General features: G+C 44.6%; 1 protein-coding gene across 7 annotated transcripts in view; it reads left to right on the plus strand.

Moving 5' to 3' along the window:
* Positions 1-24,907, plus strand: part of foxp2 (forkhead box P2) — a 96,742-nt gene that overhangs the window by 33,032 nt on the left and 38,803 nt on the right. For all 7 annotated transcript variants that reach the window (XM_069709238.1, XM_069709243.1, XM_069709242.1 and 4 more), the window contains one exon: positions 18,401-18,490. In XM_069709238.1, the coding sequence (XP_069565339.1) occupies positions 18,401-18,490 (90 nt within the window). The remainder of the gene's footprint in view (positions 1-18,400; positions 18,491-24,907) is intronic.

The following is a 24,907-nucleotide window of genomic DNA, read 5'->3' on the forward strand; positions in this document are numbered from 1 at the left end:
TCTCTGCTGCTCTCTCTCCCTCACTCTGTTTTCCCCTCGCTCTCCCTCTCTGCTCTGCTGTGCTCTCCTCTCAGGCAGCGCTGGGGTGTTCTAGCGTAGGCAGGAGGCACAATGAATTACTATGTTGTTTTGTGTGTGTGTTTGGTTTTTTTTAGCACATGGAGAAAAACAAAAAAACATTGTTTATGCAGCGGGCTGTTTATGTTGTTGGTAAATGTTGTCGTCAGTTTGCTGCGCTGTCGGCACGTTTTTGCTTGACGCTGTTGCCTGCAGATGATGACGATGAAAGTGTTTTGCTGGGACTGTCCTAGTTGTTTATGATTGTTTTTTGTGTGTTTTTTTTTTTTGCATTTCAGTTTGTACATAGGTAGAGGTCGTTGTAGCCATGTGAGGCCATATGAGAAAGGAGTGTGTGAGTGTGTGAGTGTGTGTGTGTGTGTGTGTGTGTGTGAGTGTGTATGTGTGTGTGTGCGCGCGCGCGCTTGACAGGGAGAGAGGAAGACAGAAGACAGTGTGTTGGAGCATCGTACGGACCAGTTTGAGCAGTGTATGTGTGTTTGCATGGGTGTGTGTCTGTCATGGCAGCGCTGTATCCACCAGAGGGCCTCCTAACTCGGCACTATTTGGAGGCTCACGCGCACACACATACAGACGCTCCTACCACAGACCCACCAGCTGCAGAGAAACCTTTGACCGGGACAGTTTTGAAAGACTAATTTGCATGCAGTCTCTCTGTCTCACATTCCTTCAACTAGAAAACGCTTCTTTTTATTTTTTATTATTATTATTATTATTATTATTAATCCACGCTTTATCATAGATCATTTCTTTTCTGACTGATTTGATAGTTTGGTTTCTTCCTGCTGGTTGTTTATTGTGTTGATTGTTCCAAAATGTTAGTGTCACCACAGGTCACAAGTATCTGCTGCTGTTTGTGATATCTTTAAGTTGTTGGTTTTTTTTTCAAACCCATGTTTCATTGTTCTGCTGCTCTTCATCTCAGTCAGAGCAAGTTGAGGGTGAATGAACTGCAGGGGGGCGTGTGAGAGGTGGTGGTTGGGGGGCAGGAGTTGTGAAAGTCAGTCGCCAGCAGAGTAAGGGAGTCAAGTGTCTCTCGTGTCTTTTCACGGTGAATGATGGCTTTGACAGTTTGCCAAAAGAGCAGTGGGGGATTAGGTCAGAGGGCCGTGCTTTGGGGCGGATGGGGGACAACGCCGTGGGTTTGTAATGATGCGCGCTGTCCTTTTTTTTTTTGGCTTGATGTGAATTTTTATGCAAGTGTATGTGTGTGTGTGCGCGTGTGTGCGCGTGTGTGCGCGTGTGTGCGTGCGTGCGTGTGTGCGTGTGTGCGTGTGTGCGTGTGTGCGTGTGTGTGTGTGTGTGTGTGTGTGTGTGTGTGTGTGTGTGTGTGTGTGTGTGTAATTTTGGAGGCAGCTGAAGCCCTGTGGTCAGTTTGGTCAGGGCAGTACAATAGATGTGTTTTTGCATTTGTGTGTGTATATGGGGAAGTCAGTGTAGCAAAGTAAAGCATGTCCTGGAGCCCCCCACCCCACCCCACCCCCACCCCCTCTCACACACACACACACACACACACACACACACACACACACACACACACACACACACACACACACACACACACACACACACACACACACACACCATCACCTCCTTCATTCCCTCATACCCCCCATCTTCCATCCACAATACAACCCCAGCGGCCCTGCTGGTGGCTGCAGCGGCATCATAGCACTGTGGCATCACCCCCGATTTATCACCACTCTTTATACATACACACACACACACACACACACACACACACACACACACACACACACACACACACACACACACACACACACACACACACACACACACACCTGATTGGGGTCAATTCTCTCCCTCTCTCAGTCATCACTCTTTCACATTTGAAGGTGTCGGGTAGAGAACTGTCTTCTATACACTCAGCAGATAGAGAGGGGGAAATAGAAAAAGATGGAGAGCAGGATAAAAAAGATACTGTTAGATTGTTGTACTGCAGGTTGCACTACAGAGCATTTCACATTACACGGAAGGTGTTCAGGTGTAAAAAATCTTTTGAGCTTTTTTTTTTTAATTAAGAGTTCAATATAATTAATTTAAAATGCCCTATATACATACATGTGTGTTTCTGAAATAGCCTTAAGACAACGGAGAAATTTTGGGACACAGATTTTATTAAGAATTGCCCTAGATCTGAGGAATAGGTTTACTTATAGATATAATATAAGACTATGTTCCCCCAAATGTAATTGAAAAGAGAAGACGAAAGTGTGTCTGTAAATGTAAAGTCAGTGAATGATCTAAAAACACAGAAGCCGTGCAGTTAAAATTAATAAAAAAAAGAAAAGAAAATTTTAAAAAAAGATTAAAAAAAAAACAAGAAAAGGCCACAACGCTGAGAAAAAAGCGACGTAAGCATAAAGTGTCTAGTTAGCTAGTTAAGAGATGGACGTACGGCTGAGAGCCGAGGTGGTGGGGTGTGTGTTGGGGGGGGGGGTGTATGACAGTGTGCTGCCTTGTAAAGAGGCCAACCGCAGCCTTCTCCCAACCCAGAGACAGACACATTGAAATGAGCAGTCCAGCTAACAGGTCTCCGGAGGCTTTTTAAAACAGGGGCCCTGTGCTGTTAACTTCACACACACTTCCTGTGGCGCGCTCACGCTGCATCTCTTCGGAGGGGAAAGCGCAGCTCGGGGAAGAAGGATGAGCTTTCCTTTTTAAAATACATTTATGAACACAAAGCTGCGCTGTTTTGTAGTTGCAAATGTGCTCATGTGAAGAAGGCGATTGTGATGCTGGCAGATGTGTTTGAAAGACAGCGTGCAGGTATGCGTATCGTGGGGTCTTATATACACGTCTGTCTGCACTTTCACTTCTTTCTTTTTTTTTCCTCACCTGTGTGCAGCTGGAAAAAAAAAAAAAAAAAAGAGAGAAAAAAAAGTGCACATTTGCTCTGAGTCCATTTTGAAGGAAAGGCTGTTGGGTGTAATTTTCCACCCATATTTGGAATGACATTGAGTGGTCCGGTGGGTATAGAAGCTCCAGTCTCTCATCACGCTGCTGGGGGGATGATTAATAATAAGCACTGATGAATTCTCCACTGTCCCTATGGGTTCTGTCATTACCTAGCAGCTCCAAAATACCACCTGCAGCTATAATTAGAAAAGTAGCATCTTAAGGTCTCGTCACCTTAGATTCGGCCAACGGCTCATGGAATGGCTCATCAGGTTACAGGCAATTTTTCCCATATTCAAATATTGATTGTTGGAGTTTTCTTCTGACAGCATAGATAATGCATTTGTTTTTCATTAAGTTGAAAATATAATGCTGGAATGTAAATTTTTGCTCTGTTCTCACGCAGGTCTTTGTGTTCAATGTGAAAGCCACACACTCCGTTATCCACATATCTCAATAGCAACCATTGTCTCAATTAAATTTCCAGTCCCTAATTTTCTGTCGGGGTTTCATCACCCCATTCCCAAGGTTGTCTAAATAGACCTAATTTGATTTGAGATCACAGATTAGATACCCACTGTATCTGATTGCAATTTGCCAGCTGCAGATATGTATCAGGGCAAATGATGAATGTTACACAGCCCTAATTACTCTGCAAAAAAAAAAAATGATCACCGTAAAAGCTCTTGTTTAAAAAAAATGTGCTGAGCTCACGTTACCAATCAATTTGTCATTGGCCACAGTTAGTATTATGTTTTTAATACTGTATGTGGCTATGTATGTACATGGAAGCCATGCATTGATCTTTGGATCTATAACATAATGTCCCATAATGAGTCTGTTAGTTGATTGCAGTGGTCTGTAGACTTAATCCTGCCAGGGTTATCAGTGGGATTGATGAGCCAATACTCAGAACTACTGCCCCCCTCTAAATGGGCTCACTGCTGTAGGAAGTATATTGATATTCAGAGCAATGATGGAGGCCTTGGCTAATGTATTATGGTCGGGTCAGTCATTTTAACCAAAGATCTTTGGATGGCTGTAGGGACAACCTTCAACCTACGACGCATCTAAAAGGACTCACTCATTAAATTTAAACATAATTCGAAAATCTTGGCTAAAACCCGGTATTTTGATTGTTTTTCTTCCATAAATTATGTTATCTGCTTGTTCATTAGGACAAATATTTATTTGCTTTTCCGCAAAAACGCAGCTTACAAGAGACAGAGGCTGTCAGAGGGTGTGTTGGTAAACTAGTTAGGTATGCGTGTTAGTGTTTTCCTGAGGCACATGATGCAGCAAAATGCAAACTATCCAACCCCATTTAAATGACTGCAACATTTTTGACATAAATTACAATAAGTGCGCCAAGGTGCCATCTTACTTCTAGGCTACCCCCTGTCGCTACACGGGAGTTAGGCAGTGGTCCAACTTGAGAGTGACAGCAATTAACCTGCCTTCCTAGCTGTTTAGCTGGAGGAAATAGACGGGATGAGAAATCTGACAGCAAGTGATGGGTAGTATTTAGGGTTTAGGGGCAAATGAAATTCTCCCCAAAATGAAAGTCATTAGGGAGAAAGTTACCCCACAGACAAAGGACAAAATGACAGTGTGTGTGTGTGTGTGTGTGTGTGTGTGTGTGTGGGAGGAGGGGGGGTATTGCTCACTGATTTGACAGACACGAGCTCATCTCCCTCTTATAACAACTCAAGTTTGTTGTGTGGTATTCACTAGGTAAATACTTACTCTCTCTAAAATACTGACACACAGTTTTCACCTCCCATCACTTCCCACAAACAAGCCTCAAGCATCTTTCTCTCTCTGCCCTTCACCTGCCTCTCTGTCTGTCTCTTCATACCGCATTTGAGAAGCTACACACACACACACACACACACACACACACACACACACACACACACACACACACACACACACACACACACACACACACACACACACACACACACACACACACTCATACCTAAGATGCAAATCTGGGCTTTGCCCTTGAGCATAATTTAAAGGCCTAATCACCCAGACTGTCCCTTTGGATGGAACAGGGACGGAGGGAGGGAGGATGGTGTCTCTCATTTGCACCCTTACACAAAGAAGCTCATTAGGTTTATCTTTCAGGCCTGAGATTACCCCACTCAACTGTGTAAATAAGACACTGGTCCTGGCCTGATGCATCAATCACCTCTCAGGACAGGAGAAAGACCTCCGCTGAAATATGAACGATTTCATAAAGGAGCCTTTTGTTAGCCATCATCGTCTGAGTGAAGATAAGGTTCCTCTGTAAAGGCAGAAGAAGCATTAGGAAAGCAGCATGTACTGCAGGTCTTTGTAAAATTATTTCCCCTTTCAAGTGGAGAGACACCTCTTCTCTGGCCATCCTTATGTCTGACTTATTTACAATGAAAGCCATCCTTCTTTTTATTTCAAGCCCGGCTATCAGCAGACAGTCCCCACAGAATAGTACATACAGGCCTGTGACATATAGGTCTGTAGTTTCCCCCTTTGCGATGACACTAAAGATATAGGATGTGAATGACAGCACAGCTTCTGTTTGCTCACCCTTCCCCAGACAAAACACAGTATTATTCTATTCTCTATCGAGATGCCACCTCTTCCTCCTACTCTCCCCTCTTTTTTTTTTCCCCTCCTCTTCCTCCTTATTCTTCAGCTCCTTGAAACCTGGGCTGTCCATCTATGTTTAAGACACATTACATGTGGCCTTCTGGAATTTACAGTGGCGCTCTCCCAGTAACTCCATTTCGCGCAGGCGTCCCCCGAGAGCACGGCGAAATGTCAAGCTGCAAGGCTTGAAAGAGAGACGAGGAGAAAGGGACAGTGAGAGGAGGCGAAGAGCGAGAGAGAGCGAAAGGGATGAGAGAGATAGAGTGAAATCTGCTGGAAATAAACACTTATGGGCATTTTATCCTCAAGCAGTCAGGAGCTGTGGTGACAGCAGAGCAGTGTACAGGTCAAAGGCAGCACAGGTAGAAAAAAACCCAGATCATACTGGGTGCAGGCTGGTGTGTGTTTACACTTCAACCATGTACATCTCCATATATTTTAATGGTAAAATCATGAACTAGAATCCAGTTATCATCCTGTTAAGCTCAGGCCTTGTTTGACCCGACACATTTTTGTCTTTGTCTTTTCCTTTTTTTTTTTTTTCTCCAACGAGCCCGGTGATAAATGACCCGGCCAGGGTTAACCACCTCCGTGTAAATAAGAGGCAGCCATTCAGCAGCACATACTGTGGCCAATAGTCCTGCAGTCTCTGGCTAACCCAGTGCAGGCCGGGGGATCAATGGCCACTTCACAACTCATTTCCTTTTACGCCTCCTTAACTGCCCCCGTCCAGCTCTGGGAAATAAATGGCACTGGATCTATAAGTCCACTCACACGAGCACAAACACATATACAGCCATGCATACACACATACAAACACACACACACACACACACACACACACACACACTTGCACATACACTGAGGAGACTGAGCAATTGCTTTCAGCTCAATACCCTCCACAACAATTTATTTGCAAACTGGCTCGGTGGTGAATGGCGTATCATCTTTTGCGTGGTCTCAACAATTGAAAACAGGCATTCTGTCATTGTTTGTTGCCGCTCCCCTGTCGTTGGCTTAACCAGCGGAGCAGTCATTAATGCGGTGGGGTGGAGTGTTACTGTCACACACAGCCCGAATACATCCATGTAAATGCCTCAGTTTCCTTCTAATGTGGAGTTAACAGGAGGATGAAAAAAGGTGTGTGTGTGTGTTTGCTTTCCAATGCATACAAGGTAACGCATTGCTGCCTGCTTTTTCTTTAAATGGTTCCCTTCCCCCCCAAAAAAAACCAAGGCAAGTGGCTTACAGTCATTTGATAGGCCACGACACCGCTATCCATTTAACAGAGCTTAAAAATCCTACATATGCATATGCCGGGGTGTCTTAAGCTGACAACCAAAAGACAGGATTTGCTAGAAGGCAGCTTTGGAGTGTTGTGAATTTAACAAGCATGTCTAGTATTACAGTTCCTCTCTGCTTTAGTCATGAATAGTAACAAATCAGACTCTGAAACGCATGCCCGATGGTTTGTTGTGGATGCCCCCTCCCTAACTAATATTAAAATGACTTCAAATCTGGTTAAGAAGATGACTAGCAAGAAGAAGCAGCATCTTTAATGTCACCGGTGCTCTCTGTCTCTAATGCGTCCAGAATCTCTGCTAAAAGATTTCAGGTATCATCACAGGTTGTTTTTTTTTTCGGTTTTTTTGTTGCACTTGTTAACACTCTCTGCTGCTCCGATTACCTTCATCCCTGACCCATTTTTGAATATATAAATGGCTCTACCCTTCTCCCAAGTTGTTTGTAGTTGTAACTCTACCAGCCTGAAAAAAAAAAGAAGGGGGGGGGGGTGCTGCTCTCTTTACGCATTGCCTCCAAACACTGTATACATATGTAAGAGAGCCAGCCGGGCTCTCAGCCCTCTCCTCTTCACAGCTTTTCATACAAATGCAGTAAATAAGCTCAAGCCGTGGGGGAATAGCACGCTCCAAACAGACAAACTGACTGACATGTCACTTAGCGCTGGCTTTGGCTCTCTTCACTGGAGGCTTTAGGGCTGAAGCTGCTCAGTCTCATAGTCCGGTCCTCACTTCGGTGGACTGCCACCTATATCATTTATAACTTTATAATAATCAGACATATATCATGTGCTATATTTTCAAATCATGGCAAATACAGTAAAAAGTTTTACAGGTGGGAGAGATGATTTGTGAAATTAAATCCACTTCCAGTTGAATCCTTTTGGAGGCTAAAGTGAACATTTGTTTGGAGCAGATAGAATAAAGATGTACTCTCGCCTGAGGTTAATGATGGAAGTCACACAAGGCATCCATCGCGGCAGAGATAGACAGGCCCGCCTCTCTCCAACCTACGTTCCCACTCGCACAGCCTGCCATTCCTCATCAAGACCTAACCACTGCTTATTTACCCGCACTGGGGACTTAACTCGCCCGAATTGATCAGTGATAGCGCTGGAAAGCTGCTTGTTCCACCCTGATAAAAATGACGCCCATGAGCATATGCAGAACATGCTTTGAGGGCGAGGCGCAGCACTTCAAGCTTGAGTAGACACTAAGCTGATATTGGTTTCACGCTTGAGTCCATAGTGCAAAATCTTCCAATGGAAACGCAGAGATTTGATTGTTTCTGCATATGCATTTATCAGAAGTATACAAGATAAATATACATTAGCCTGGTGGCTTGGCCATGCGTGGTATTGTTTCTGTGATACTATTCGTCATGCTTTCCTTTTCACCTGTTTGGACTTCATCATCCAAATCGGCATGAACCTGATAATCCCAATTTGCACAAAACTTCAAATGGATTTGTTGTAGTTTTTTTTTTTTTTTTAATTTTTTTTTACATTATTAGTCTTCCCCAGAAAATCACAGCAAGGAAATACTTTTTTGTTGGCACAGATTTTAAATGTGTGAGGAGAGAATTCCTCTCAAAATCATGAGTCTGTACCATCAAATAATTTAGACTCAGAAGTTGAGGAGTCCACACAATGTATAAAGTAACCACCATCCGCCCCTTGGCTTAGTCCTTAATTCATTTTGTAATGCCTTTATCACACTCCTAAATTATATGTCATTTATCTTTCATGCAAATTTCAACCATAGGTTTTATTTTTTTAATAACCACTGTAATTGTTCTGTCCTTGTATGGAGTGCTATGAAGGGAGTCATCATGCTTTTGGCACATTTATCAAAGCCTAAGAAAAAAGAAATGCAGAAAGGAGGCCCCCTTTTTCTCACATAGCTGCACTAAGTGTGCGACAGAGTGATACATTTTCTTGTTAGGAGAAATTACATCCACTAACTTGAGCTCCTTCAGCATGAAATTGAAAAAGAAGCATTTCTTGTGAATTTCCATTCTTGATTCAATGAAAGATGTAGATTAGCCTCTTGGAGAAGGGCGGGCACAAGAATGAATCTAAAGAAGTATGATTCTGCTCACGCTTGCTTGTTCTTAGAAGCGTGATATAGGATGCTGTTGGAAACGTCTTTGTTTATGGAAGTAAGCCTCAGTCAGGCTGGTGGCAGATTAAAGAAAAAAGTGTTTAAACATCTCTCTCTCTCCTTTGGTGTGTGTCTGTTTGTGTGTTTTATATATTTATGCATTCATAACTCTCCAAGCTCCTGTGTCTACCTTAGCCCCGGTCACACTCTTGTGCCCATGATAGCTTCCTCGTTCCATCTCTTTCTCACTTTTCACACACACACATACATGTGTGAACACACACCAGACCCAGCTCAGTCTAGTAACCCTAGTGGGGTTGGGGGGGGGAGGGTTTAGACTACTGATTGATAGACGCTGGGTGTCAGAGTGGAAGGCAGATAACTATATCTTGTGCTGCTCACTTAAAGGTCAAACACACATTGCTGTAATTGGAATATTCACAAGACAACCGCCAAGGTACAATGCAGAATGGAGGGAGAGACAGAAGGAGGAGCACGGGGAAAGATAGGCGTTACATAAGCAAAGCGATAGAGAGAGGAGAGGGGAGGGGGGGGGGTGAATGTGATCCTTCGCCCTTCCACAGGCAGATGCAGTGGTTATTTATTGAGTTGATCTTTGGAGGAAGTGAAGCGCTCATTGAAAGGTACATCACCCTCAATGGAGAGTAATCCTCACTGAGGAGACTGGGGGCTAATGGCAAGAAAAAGTTGTCACATAAACTTGTGTAAACTATGTAAGGGCTATTAAAAGTCTGTTCTCGTTTGCTTTAGTGACAAGTGACAAAACTGGATTCAGTTTTCGCCTTTAACTTGATAAATGATTTTTTTTTTTTAAACAAGCACTAATGCAATACATTATGGCATTTATAAATTGTTGTGTGATAGTTAATCGGCATCTTTAAGCAGAATAATTGTCTGAGTAATGAACATTGGACAATTTGCTGTGTTTTGGGGGTGAGCTGAGTTCACTTCCAGCTGAGGTCAGGGTGCTCTCTCATCGACCCCAGAAGAGGGTAACACTTAGACTCGACACTTAACCTGAGCTCTGCAGGATGAGACAGACAGACACCCACACTATTGACCTGCAACAGCAGAGCCACCCCCCACCCCCCCCCCCACCAAAGACAGCGTCGTCTTCAGATGTACTCTAACTGGCTCGCAGGATTGGGTTGCTTGTGCCAATGCACATCCACCCCCCAAACAATGAGGGCTCTTAAATGACATCTACTCCTTTTTAGCCAGTTATTGTTGGCATAAAGATGAATGACACTGCCACTTAGCAATTCTCCTGTTTTCCCTAATGATTGTATTTGTGCTGTGGTTTAAATGCACTTAGATGTACTTTACTTACCCATAATGCAGCAAGACGAGTTAGCGTTTACCCGACCTTTTATTTAGCACTCTGGCCCTGGTCTTTGTTTGTGCATGTGCGTCTTATGTACCTGTGTCAACACGGTCGTCTCTTCAGCAGCATCTGCTGATATTGGCATTTTGCACATAACCGGCTACTAGCGTAATGTCCTCTGGTGCCGCAGATTGCTAGTTGCCTGTGGCCATTTCATTTTTGATGGGGGGTGAGTGAGATTCTCTGAGTAAAGCCTTGTCAACAGAGGCAAAACGCAACCTCCATGAAAAACAACTTAATTATGTGTAATCATCTGACAAGAAGGTCAAAATGCCTAGTTTACTGTGAAATACCGCCGTGTTTAGGCTCTCTGAATAGCTCCTGTACTTCCTTTTTAATGTAGTGTATGAAAAACATGTTTGTTCAGATAATTGGCATACTACTTATAAGAAACTAGGTCTAAGCAGTTGAGGGTTTTTTTTTTTCCCCCCATAGTTCCCATTTTTCCACTGGGCTCAGCGCCTTTTGCAAATGAACTATGGCTGGCCTGAATGCAACATTTCACATCAGTTATTCATCCTGCTGTGTGACCTCCACTTGCCTGGAACTGTGAAAAGTAGAGGGGTCATAATCACCTGAGGAGGAAACCAGGCGCTTCAACACTACAGTGTGTGTTTATATATCTATACAAGAGAAGACTTGACCCCCCCCCCCACACACACACACACACACACACACACACACACACTGTCTCAACAACCACACAGTTTCGTCTTCTCCTACCCACACAAATACCTCCCCGGTTTCCCCCCCTTCTCTCTCTGTCTCTATTTTTCTTCCTCTCTGTCTCTTTGTGATAGTATATTCTGGTGGTTCGCCGTTGTCAGGCGCTAAAGGACTTCCCTTGGAGCAGCAGTAGATAAAGACCTTTGCTGAATGGTCCTGCTGTCATCTTATCTAAATGGAGCAGTAGTGCGCAGGTCACAGCAAAGACTGTGTTGAAGCCACCAGTAGAGACAGAGACCAAGGGAGGTGGGTACATTGTGGGGGCAAATTGAGTTTCTTAAGTTATGAAGCATGGGATAGATCCACTGAGAAAATAGACAGAAGAACCAGTTATGTCATCTTTACGATTAAAAGCCAATTAAGTAATTATTTTGTATGCAGTCATGGCACATATTTGATTATTTGGGGAAATTACTATGGTCACTTTTATGGTCCAAAACTGAGCAAAGCAGACCGTTTTGAATTAGTATTTATTATTTCAGTTTGTGTTAAAGTTCAGCTTAAAGGTGGGGAATTCATTATTCTCCCCTGCTAGAACAGATATATCCCTGTATGCGCACAGAAGATCCACATGGTGACAACAGCAGGGGAGGAGGGGCGAGGGGGCGGGTGCTGGCTGGTGAACATTAGTGGTCGCAGGCCGTGCTCTCTGTTATTGCTGGCTCGGCCTCCCACCGTCTCGGCAGACATATACACATCGGTGCATATGCACTCTTCAACTCTCGCACATAAACACTCACACACTTTACCCGTGATGGGCAAAACAGACCCAACGTTTTGTCGTCGTTAGTGGGGGGGGGGGAATATATAAGTGTGAGGTTACACAATGGAGCCAGATCCCCACCCACCTGCAACCCCACCGGAGCCCCCCCATCCCCCCCTTGCCGCCAGCGCTCCTCTCTCACTATACAAGCTTCCTTCCTGGGGTAGGAGTGAGCAAATTCATTTCGGCAATGCTCCCGGGACGGTGTAGCTATGCAGCTCTGTTTACTGTGTTCGAAAGTTAATATAAATTTTCATCAGTGGGAGAAGTTTACACATACGATTCTATTTGTCCTTCATTATTAGCACCTGAGTCTGGAGCTGGGTAGGCATAATTGTCTACAGACACAGGCCAAATAGATGCAAGGGAAAGGCAAATAAGCACACCCCAAAATAATTTCATGCTTGTGTGTTACAATCCTCCACCCTCGGAATTCTTAATCTAGAGAATCAATAAACAAGAGGTGAGAAGGGTGGGGGAGAGGGGGTGGGGCGGGAGTGGGGAGAAAAGACGAGAGGAAGAGAAATGAATAATGTGATATGAGCGTGAGGAAGGGGACAGAGAAAGAAGTTGGATTCAAAGTGCAGCAAAGAGGTGGGAGAGAGAGGGAGTAACATGGAAGGTTTTTCTACCCAAACACCTATTATCCACAACCAATGAGCACGAGACGGAGTTTATTTCCAATTTTTTGGGGGGCTGGAGAACGTTGGAGGTTGGAAGCTGAAGGAGCTGAAAATCCAGAGATAGAGATAGCAGAGTGGGAAACAGAAGCCCATTGTTCTGCTGGATAGCTTTACCTCTGTCCTGAGGCCCAAGCGAGATTCTCCACGGACCTCTCCCTCCCTCTCTCATTTCTCCGTCCCCTTTTCACTTCAGTCTGTTGATTTATTGAGTCATACATTAAAATGCTCATTACTCCTACATACCTTCCAAATGTTCCTTTTCTCCCTCCCTCTCTCTTCTCTCTAGTTTCTCTCGTTCTTTCTTCTTTCTCGTGGAAAACACTGAATGAGAAATCACCCCATAGATGTCTGTTGGAACTTTTGAAGACTGTATTGTGAATTGCCGTCATTTGTGCAGTTATCAGAGCCCCAAGTTCACTCGAATAGGAAGAGAGCCGCCGCCGCCTTGTTGACCACATTAAACACAGTCAAAAGAAGCCATCGTTTCTTCAGTTCCTTTCCAAGTAGCAGAGTTGACTACATCCAGGCGTGCATTGTGCTCTGTGGGCTTTGTGGAGGCGATAAGGGAACTGAATCCGGAGCCATTGTCGAGGCACCGGGGCGTCACCGCCAGATCTGACCTTTAGGAATGGACGGGACGCTTTCTACTGCTGCGTTACTTTAGGTGAATGGGATCAATGGCGTCCATGTACTGTGAGCCAACACATCAGCAGCAGTGAGAGTCAGAATGTCTCACCCGAACTTAACGAATCTCTCTAGTCATTAGCATCACTGATACGGAGCAACACCAATCTCGGATTTTGACTTTAAGGGAGGATCCCAGCTGCATCCCTTCCACTCTTCCTCCCTCGTGCTGTTCAGGCAACATTCCCTGGTTGCACTTTGCTTGTTTTCACAAACTCAGTCCCCACTTTTGCATTCCGACATTGTATGGGGCATCTTATCCTGCTCCCCCTTCTCTTCTCATTTGTCTATCCTCTCCAGCCAGCCCCTCCAAATCCGTATCCATCCATCCATCTGCCCCGAATCCACTTATATAAGGAGATAGGGTGTAAATATTTTGGTGTGGAGTGTCAGCGCGTATCTTCCCTGCCAGCGGCCGGCAGCCTCAGTCCAATCAGCCATGTTTGTTTGTTCAGCTTAAACTGTTTGTGCCTTGTTTTTTCCACGGCATGCGACTCCCTCCAGCTTGATAAAGAGTCACACTTTTTTCTCTCCTCCCCCCCCCCCCACCTCTCTCTCTCTTCTCCCCACCCCCCACCCCCCCTTCTCCCTCCCTTCTGTGTCTGTGTTTCCTGGAAGCGAAGATAGATAAGCCTGGTGGTGCAGTGCTTGTGTGTGGATGTGTGTGTGCTTATTCATCAACACTGTGTGTGTGTGTGTGTGTGTGTGTGTGTGTGTGTGTGTGTGTGTGTGTGTGTGTGTGTGTGTGTGTGTGTGTGTATGCAAAGCTGTCAGCATGACTGGAGTTGTTCTGGCCGACAGCCTAATGTTGGAACAGCAGCCCTTTTACTCCCTACAACAAACACACACACATCACGCATACACACGAAACATCTGTTCTGCACGCCACAGAAAAATAAATCATGATGCAACCCCGTTTCTTCCTGATCAACAGTTGATCCGCCATGTTTACAGCTACTTTCTGGAACGGCCTGCAGAGCTACCTGTTGAGGGGCATCGTATTTCACACCGGTGTCGTCATTTCCAATATCATGCTACATCCTCCTAATAACAACAACTCCCAACGTAATTTGAGCCGGGAAGTGATCTGCACTGTCCAAACACAATGTCACAGCCCCTCAAATATATCCAATTCCAATGTCATGGCTGCATATCACGTAGTCTCCAGGTGGATTTGAAAGACTGACATTCTTTCTTTTCACACACACACACACACACACACACACACACACACACACACACACACACACACACACACACACACACACACACACACACACACACACACACACACACACACACACACACACACACACACCAAACCCACCACCACCACCGCACGCAATAAGCAATCTGAAGATTCGTAATGGTTTGGCCCAGTATTGCAGGGCCTGCTAATGTATTTCATGCTTGTTTAAGATCTTTGCATGCTCCTTACAAAGGTGCATTGTGATAGGTGTTGCTTATTACCCCGCTCTCTACTCTGTGGTTATGTGTAGAGCTGAGAGAGAGAGAGAGAGAGAGAGTGTGTGTGTGTGTGTGTGTGTGTGTGTGTGTGTGTGTGTGTGTGTGTGTGTGTGTGTGTGTGTGTGTGTGTGTGTGTGTGTGTGTGTGTGTGTGTGTGTGTGTGGGGATGGGGATGGGGGGGGGGGGGGGGGTGAAACGGATGGGTTTTTTTTTTTCTTTTTTCACCTCCCTCTTTTCTGTCAACCTCTTCTCACTCTCTCCTTTTCTCCCTCTCCAGTGATCTCTGCATGCCTATTAATGTAGCAGAGGAATGCCTGTGTAAACATTCTTGTTTCTCAGTCCGTTTCGCATAATAGTTGCCTGTATCGCCTTTCTCCTGACCTCACTATCTGAAACCAATTACACCAGATCCATTTGGGCTGAATCTTATTTTCACAAGGATCCCTGTGTCGCGGTCTTGGTCGCTCCGTGTTATCCCCCCCTCAATTTTTTTTTTCCAGCCTCAGTGATGGATATCAACATCAAATATGCCTCTGAGTGCCTTGTTATTTATATAGCAAGGCCTGGCTCTTTTTCTCTATCTCTCCCTGGCTCTCGGTCTGGCTCGCTCTCTCATTCTGAAGAATGTGTCACATTGTGCTGTTTATACAATGTGTGCATTAATAGACTGGGGATGTCATTTTTTTGTGCATAGCAACCCAGGTTAAATAGACGGTGCGTCTGCACTCGTCTGTGTTTTTTGTCCGCTCCGGCGGCTCTCCAGCAAACTTTTGATGACTTTCCTTGGCATTTGGTGCTTTTTTGTGCTTTGAGATGGGCTTCCAGCTTACCATCTCTGTGGAGTGGGAAGTGGGTGGCACAAATTGGTGCTTTTTACTGTAATGGCTGAATACTCAGAGCCAGTGAAAGCGAGGGGACATGGACCTTTATTCCTCACGTACCTTCCACGGTATCACAGATGCTCTGGAAAAAAAAAAAAAAAAATGGCTAACCCCTCTTCCACGGGAGAGGTGGCAGACGGTTTCAGACATGACAAACCACTCTGAAAAAGTTTGGCTGGTGTTGATAAGGTCTGTGTCTATGTTTGGAGAAGTACTTTTCTGTGCAGCCTGAGCAGACCTCTTTTCTAATAAGCCCGTTGTCGTCGATCTCTCTGACTCACCTCTCATGCCTGCACCTCCCTCCATATTTACTCTACATGGCTATTGGAAGTGCAGTTAAAAACAACATCTCTGTCTTTGTACTCTTGACCGTGTGTAATATATATCAAGTGGCTCTCTTGACTTTGGGTATAAAACAGCAAGTCATTATTGATTCACACATGGATAAACATTTCCCCCTGACAGCTGCCTTGAGCTGCACTCATCAACCAGCCTTCCCTCTAACTACTGTGTGCAGGACTCAATAAGCCTTATAATTACTTTGATTCACCAATCATGGTGAGATTAATTGGGCCCTGTGTTTTAATTAGCGAAATGATTGGCTGCATTCAAGGAATTTGTGTTGTCTTTTGCGTTCAGTTGAAGGAAGCAAAAGTCAAGCAGTTTGATTTCCTATCAATTTTCTCCACAAACAGCAAAACTGAGTGTGTGTGTGTGTGTGTGTGTGTGTGTGTGTGTGTGTGTGTGTGTGTGTGTGTGTGTGTGTGTGTGTGTGTGTGTGTGTGTGTGTGTGCCTACTGCAGGTGTAGTAGCTGTTCTACACACACACACACACACACACACACACACACACACACACACACACACACACACACACACACACACACACACACACACACACACACACACACACACACACACACACACAAACGCACACACATATAAACCGGTGGCGACTAGGCTCCTCTTACCAAGGAGACAGATCAATGCAGTTAGGACCCAGTGCCAGTGTAATGTGTTTGTTTACTTGAGTTCAGAAAGCCTGGCTCCTCCTGAGCAGACAGACAGACCCCCCCCACCCCTGTCCCAGCACCACCTTCTCCAACCTCCCCCCCTCCAGTTCTGTCTTTTCATAATTGATCAGGGGGGTGGCTGCGTTCCCTGAGGGTTTAAGACATGGCAACTTTTTTCTCTCCTCCCTCTCTTTTTTTTTTTGTTGGTGTTACTGCCTCTCTCTCTCTCTCTCTCTCTCTCTCTCTCTCTCTCTCTCTCTCTCTCCCTCTCTCTCTCTCTCTCCTGTCTTCTCCTCTTGTTTGCTCAGGATCTCAATGTACTAGTTCAAACATTGTTCCCACCAGCTGGCAGAGCTGCGCCATATGCACGCCCTGTCAAGGCAGCTGTTGTCATGGATACTGGCAAGCGCCAGAAAATAAAAATGAGCACCCCTGATTCCTGAGGAAGTGTCAGTCTCCATCGGAGTTTCATTTTTTTTATTTTTTTTCCCTCCTCATTCTCCTCCTACTTGTCCTCTTCTTTTTTCATCAAAAAAACGAAAACATCTGTGAAGTTGTTGTGTTTTGTGTGTGTGTGTGTGTGTGTGTGTGTGTGTGTGTGTGTGTGTGTGTGTGTGTGTGTGTGTGTGTGTGTGTGTGTGTGTGTGTGTGTGTGTGTGCATGTTGTTTTTTTGGTGTGTTTTTTTCCCTCCCACTTGATGCTCATGGGCCTGAAATATACAAGGTATACAGTTGTGTTGAAGTAGCAGCAGCTGTGCACAATGTTCTTTTCTGCCAGACTCTTTCATCCATCTGCTCTTGAAGAATTGGAGTGAAGCTGCTAGCCCAGCTGCCACCGTACCTGTGAAGCCGGAGCTCGCTCGTCACACTCGGCACACACACACACACACACACACGGCCCAGGCAGGGAGGGGATCTGTAATCCCATCAAACCCTAGAGAAATAAATTACGCCACATCCCAGCCTCTCTGATTCTTATCATATCCATGTCTGCCAAACACGTCAAATGGTGTTGATGACAAATTTTTACAATTTACAAATACGGCTTTTCTAATGTTTCATGTCATGGGTAAACAGCTGTGAACTAATTTCATCAGGCAGGGAAAGGTCTCTCCTTCTCCACCGATCTATTCATCTTTCTATCCATCACCCATCCTCTGCGCATAAGCACCCTTAATGCATAGTGTAAAACCTGTGCTGCTAGTTAATTCACTCTAAATATAATCTGATGTTGATTTTGTCAACTTTAATTACAGCTCCTAGGGACACTTCACATGGTGCTGCCTCTACTTCAAATTGATATTATGAATATGCAAATGTGGCAGTAATTTGCAGAGAGAAGTGGGTATTTCAGTTGAGCACACACTAGACAGGTCAATTCTACTCTTTTTTTTTTTTTCTTTCTTTTTTTCTTTCTTTCCTGCCCACCACCCCCTCCACCCGCCACCCTCCACCCTCTTCTTCAGGGGTGCTCCAGACAAACTGTATCCTTGATCACAGCTCTGTGAATTGTTACTAAAACATCTCCAGCGTGGTGTTAACCATGTCAGAATGAACCAGGTGATACCTGACAGGGTTTTCAGTCAGAGATTGCCTGCGATAATTTAAATTATCTGTGCTGTCAGCTTCAGGAAATCGACTAGTTTATTTTCACTGTGTCTTCCTTCCTCCCCATCTTCCGTTGTCTTCTTTTTTTTTTTTTTCACACTCTCTTTTGTCTTGTGTTCTTTTTCTTCGCAGGCCCTACAAGTAGCGAGGCAATTACTCTTGCAGCAGCCAGGCAGTGGCCTGAAATCTCCAAAGAGCCAGGACAAGCAGCGTCCACTGCAGGTAAAGCAGCTCACCGTCTAATCTCTTAAGTCCATCCATAATACATGCTCCTTCCGAAAAGAAGATTTCCTCTGCTCCACAAAATGTGTTTGATTTGCCAACGCAATCCTCGGACGCATCATTGGAATCTTAACGCTGGACAAGCCAATCCCCAGGAAGCTGAGCGTTACATAGACACAAGAAAACAGGCAGATCTCAGTGAGCAAAGTTTCAGCCATAAGACGTTTGGCCTGAAAGCATTTGAGGCATATTGCCCATCAAACAATAATACCATAAGAATATCCAAAGGTTATATGGTAGAGTGACAAATTGGAAGTCATTTTTGATCTGTATGCTTTTCTTAACTAGATCCATAGTGTTGTTGTCACAGGCAAATCCAGCTGTTGGTTATTATTTGAAAGACATAGTGGGTTACACAGACTGCTAATTTGAACTGCCTGTCATTTTCACTCCTCAACGCTAATTTACCTTATTGATTTGTAGAGCTGTCTATTTCTGTTGTCAGTGATTTGGAAAAGGTCACACTTGTGCAGATATGCACACACACACAAAACAGTTTCACACCGACACAGTGCACACACACACACACACACACACACACACACACACACACACACACACACACACACACACACACACACACACACACACACACGTGCACATTAACACATTGCCTGCACTTCTCTTTCTTCCCGGTTGTTAACATTTTTCTCACACCAGCGGGTCTTTCTCTTTCGGTTCTTTTAAGTCAAAGAGACAGCTCGTTGGTTTTCCTGCTTTAAATTACGTAAGGGCCCCCTTGACATCTGCGCCATGTTTTTATTATAAGTTTGTTTTTTAATTTAATTTATTTTTAGCCTGTTTCAAATTGAAGTGTGGGAGTTTGTGCCCTTCACTCGGCTAATAAGTACTATCAAGGAGCAATGGTTTACCTCATTAGGAGCTCTGTGCGTTTCATTAATGACAGGGAAATTGGCGTTAACCTCACCCGTTGATATTTTCACAGAGTCTAACAATGGCGACACTTTCAATTGGAGTCACACCCCTGTGTATCTAATTACGTACCGGTTAGATAAAGGTTGGCAAAGACGCAATCATGCTTTTCCTTTAAATATTTCAACTCCGACTCATCAAGTGCAGAAATATGATCAGAATTATACTTTTAAAGGGACATTTGTTTGAGTGTTTTAATTTGTGTAACCATAGTGGGAAAAACAATTGCTCATTAAACATAAGCTGACTGTTGGGGTCCATCGCAGTTCCTCTGTTTGAGGAATGTGTACGCCGAAGATTTTAACAAATAGGATCCTGATCTACAAATGCCTACATAGTCACCAAGTAGAAGACATGGCATGAGGAACAATATTGAACGAGAGCTGTGTGGGTGCATGATAACCGACAGCCCATGTCCAAGCCCCTGCCTCTAATAACACCAGCAGATGGTAAATATTGAATATTTACATTTGCTGACTCCATCCTTGCCTTGTCGACGATACGAATCAATATGAATCAGAAGGGCCTACCGATTGGCCCGTCCACAGCTCCCAACTAATCCATTTGTTGATCCAGCTTTTATTAACATCCTCACCTCTTTGTTCCAAAAAGTCCCCATGCAGAGTGTCAGAGGAGAGGCTCAGCTGACTCCCCCAGTGATGCACACTAGCACAAGCAGGGCTCTGCTGCATCCTGGTTCCAGATCATCTCTACAGTGGGAATGGGCTGCAGTGCGCCCCCGAATCCACTCATTTCAAATGACATTTTAACTGTAATACCCCAATGTGCAAATATCAGTATATAGCAGTAGAAACTCACACTTGATTAAAACGCCTTTTTTTCCCCCTTCTATTTATTATTGTTGTATTTATTTCCTCTTGTAAGTACCAGGTATTTTTTTCCATATCTTGAGGGAGTTTACCCAATAAAGCTGCTTTATTTACCTGGATTATGAGGCCATGGGTGCTACAGTGCAATATTTTATTAGCTTCACAGCCAGATAAGAGTCAGTGGCAATCAAGCTACATGTTTTCCACCAGAGGAATCAGGCGGATTGATCCCCTTGTATGATTAGTGCGGAGCAGAAAGTGGGAAAAGGATTAATATTACCATGACATCCTGCTTATGCCAGAGATACTGATAAATCCTATGCCAGTCTTTTTTTCCCTCTTGTTCTCCATCTTTGGTATTTAAGAGCGAGAAGTGATCCATAGATCATGGCATGTAAATTATTTAGTACACAAGCATCTAAGTGCCTCAGCTCGCAGTTTTAATTACTCGTATTAGCGGCTAAAGGCTCTCGCCTGACTAATTCTATCCGCTTGCTCATCGCTGCTTCTCAGGAGTTGATGATGCGGAGGCAGGCAGCTCTGGCGTACGCATGCACGCACGCTCACATGTAAAAGAAAGAAAGAAAGAAAAAAAAAAAAAAAAAAAGTCCCACAAACACACATACAAACACACGCGCACACAAGCTGCTTCTCCAAATTTGCGTAATGTGACAGGTCTATTATTACACAGTAAGCCCATGGGAGCACTCAATAAACACCTATTTCTTCCTGTAAATCCCCCCCTGCCTCCGCCATGCTGCTTACACGGCTCTCCCAAGGCACACAACACCCTCTCGTCGGCGCTCCGTTCTCCTCTGCTCCTCTCTCGCCTCGCTCTCCTCCTCTCTGTGGCAATATCCCCCCTCTGAGAGGCATTTATACACTGACATTTGGAATACAAATAAAGAAACATGGACAAGGAGAGGCGGAGAGGATTACGGAGGCCTATGAATCTGACAGTTGCTTCGCTCGCGCTCACACGTGCGTAGTGCATCTACACACAGCCTGCCCTCGCGCACAAACACAAGCACAACGACAGTTGCTGAAAGTTTTCCATCGCCGGAAGTGACTTTGGGCCAGTCTTGTTTGCAAGGGCCTCTGTTGGTCATTATTGATCGTACAAAGGAGCAGATTGTTAACTTCAGACCAGGTGTAGGTTATGTGCTCCCGAGTTTGTAGGAATGGCTCAACATAGACATCTCAGAATATTAACTAGAACACAGGTGGCAGGTATTTTAAATGACCCAAACCCACCAAATATCTCCTTCTTGTCACCCCAGCACTTCCGTCGTGACACAGCCACCACCTCTATATGTCAGGGGGCACATATAAAATAGCTAGAATGAACCCCTAACCATGTGAGTGTGAGATGGGGGGCCTGACAGTGTGAAAGTGACCCCGTGATCCCTCCTCCCGGTAGTTAACATCCAATTCTAAGCAGGCAAAACCCGAGAGCTTAGCTCGAGCGAGTGGTTCGACTCTGCCCCTTTCACACTATCGAGCTGTGAATACCTTTTTTACAAGACTAATAACCTCAGTCCCATCTGTGCACTGCTCAGGCCCAAAGTATGGATGGAAATATTTGAAAGTTTTATGGTTGGTGAGAGATATTGGTTTAGCTGTTTTCTGTGAATGTGCAGCTTTTTCTGCTCAGGCCGGTCGGACTGGCTGTGGGCACTGGGCCATCCTAGGATGTGTGACACTTTTAAAGGTCAGCTCCGTACGTTTCGCCGCCAAGCCAATATCATGCCAATCGCGGCACTCATCTGCTTATTGGCTTTCATCCGGAACACACACACACACAGATGCAGGGAAAAGGGCTGCAACGCTAGGCTTGAGTATAGGTTAGCTGACTCCGACGTGCGTGGCTAAAGGATGCTGGTTCACATTTACATTTATGAATATATCTTTCCACTGCATCCCCTCTGGTTGGATCTGAAAATAGAGAAAAATTATCACAGCGAAAGGAAAAAAAAGAGGGGGAAAATATTATGTTATTCATGAGCAAAACTTCTGTTGACTGAGAGAAAAAGAGAAAAAAAAAAAAACGTCAGCACATTTTAAGTCAAACACCCTTGGTTACTGCTTTTGTAACCAGAAAACAAGATTTTTTTTTTTTTTTTTTTTTTACGTTCCATCTCCCTCCCTACCTCCCTTCTTTTTTTTTTTTCTTTTTTTTTCCCTCCGTTGCATTTACAACACCTACAGGACAAGATTGCTAAATTGCGAGGACAGAGCAGGTTCATCATTGTGATGCAAAAGAAGTTGAAATGCAACCCCAAGGCGAGGTAGCTGAGTTTGGGGGATCAAGAGAAAGTGAGAGGGAGGGATAAAAAAAAAAAAAAGTACCTCAGACCTTTGATGTAGCAGCAACAAATTTACCTTGTGACAGAAGATACATGGGTGCAATAAACGAGTTATACCAGCCCTTACACATGCAATCAGATGATTCTGGCCAGGGTGTTAATTGGATCCTAACCGGCAGATCTGATACGCCTGGGCCCCGGTGGTGAGGGGGAAAGCCTTTCCAAGTGATGAACTATAATTCACTGAGCTGCTTGAAGCACTTGTAATTTACTGTGTGTCACTGATGAAGAGGCTGATCCAGTGGAGGCCGTATTACCTGCAACATCAGAGGAAAAGTGCCCCCCTCCCCCCGCCATCTCTCCTCCTTCCCCACCTGCTCTCTCACTTTCTTTCTATTTCAGCCCTCTCTTCTTCTTTCACTTTCTTTTTTTGTTAACCCCCACCCTCCCCCCTTCTCCTCTTCCTCTCACTCTTTCTGTCGCCCCCATTTACTCTTGAACTATGTACACCTGCAGGGAGGCATCAGTCGGGAGCGAATTGTGCCAGTTAAATGATAAAGGTGTGACAATTTATGCTGATAATGACACAAACAATGTGCACAAGCTACGTGGCGCAGCTCCGCTGGTGTACACTACGTTCAAGAGGCTTAATCAGTGACTTTCTACATGTCGAGATAAATCAATATGGAAATTGTGCTAAGCTCGTCCCAATCTCCTCGGGCTTTTTATTAGAGGCTTTTACATGATGGGTCTTCATGTTATGATAAATTGCACTTCCCATGCACTGCTGCCAAACTGCTATGGAAATTGATTAAGGAAAACATTCAGTAATCTACTTTGCTTCAGTCTTGACAATCTGGTGTATTGATCTCCCTAAGCTGAACACACCAGATGCGTTTGGCTCACATGTATGCAGTGTTTTTTAATATATATATATATATATATATATATATAAAAACACACATGTACTACTTGCACACCACACACTTGAACTTCAGAGACAGCTGCTCGGCACACCAGCTCGCCCTGTTGCCTTGGCGGCCCTCGAGTGGAGCGTCCCGGCTATCAATAATCGTGTGGCCACATTTGGCAGTAATTGGCTAGTAAACGAGCAGAGTCAACTGAGAGGGAGTTGAGAGGTCAGAAGTCCACAAGCTACGATGGGGGTCTGAGTTTCGCCCCGACGCCCCCCTGGGATGCTAAGGAGATGAAATAGGGACGGGAGGTGGTGGCGTTGGAGGGGTTCCTCCTCTTTCTTTTCTTTTTTTTTTACTTGATTTCTTAATCTCTTTTTTCTGTGTGTAAAAAAAAACGAAAAAAGAAAGAAGTAGTAGTTAATGGCTTAATTAGCAGTGACTCTCCTGCCAGGGATCCACAGTAATTACAGACTAGGACCCTTCCATTTCTCAGTGCGTTTATCTCCGCAGTGTCTGTTGCGCAGCTCCGTCCCCTGTCCGGTCCTGCAGGAATCTCTGTCGTTGATAACGGCCCCGGCGTTCGTTGCCGCCACAATGTTTATGGCCGCCATCTAATCACCAGTTCGCCCCTGCTTATTACTGTTAAATGATTTGTATGGAAGGAAATCAAACAAAAGGAATTCCTCTCTGCTAGACTAATTGTGTAAGTTTGAACTCTGGTGTTACTTATCTCCTGCTTTAGGTAATTTGAGTTCGCTCGTTAAAAAAAAAAAAAAAAAAAAGCGAATGTATCGCTGTAAAGATAAAGCACCACACAGCGCAGTGGATGTAACTGCAGCAAGTGCAGTTGTCCACCGGTCAGGACAGACAGTTGTGTTAGCCAACCAGCGAGCAGCAGATGTATTTAATGCCAGAATGCTCAGTTAAATCAAACATAATGAGAGAGACCTGGAAGAGATACCTGAGCTCTCTGCAGAAGAGCTTGACCTTTTGCAGAGCATTGGAGAGGCTGGATCGAGGCAGCGGATGTGACAAGAGTGGTGTAATGATCTGCTTGTTCTGGTGAGGGCCCCACCAGTGTTTTTACATCATCAGCCAATTTAAAGGTCCTTTGTTTTGCTCTCCAACTTTGAGGGCAAACCGCATGGCTTCAAAGTTCATGTCCATATCGGTCACTGAGACAAGGGGCATAAATAAAGCGTGGGTTGAAATGGTGAAAACAGTCAAAAAAACAAGCATCTTTCTCACAAAAGTCTGTAAAGCAGGCGGTACATTCGAATGTATTTTTCAACAGTCATATTTCAAGCCACTATTTTCCCATCCAAATGTGCACTATTAAAACCCAGAGACTAACCTTTTCTGTTATTAAGG

This window comes from Brachyistius frenatus, unplaced genomic scaffold (genome assembly GCF_029030835.1).
Source record: "Brachyistius frenatus isolate BFR_SWC_R1_liver_20210118 unplaced genomic scaffold, ASM2903083v1 Contig_81, whole genome shotgun sequence".
Lineage (NCBI taxonomy): Eukaryota > Metazoa > Chordata > Actinopteri > Embiotocidae > Brachyistius > Brachyistius frenatus.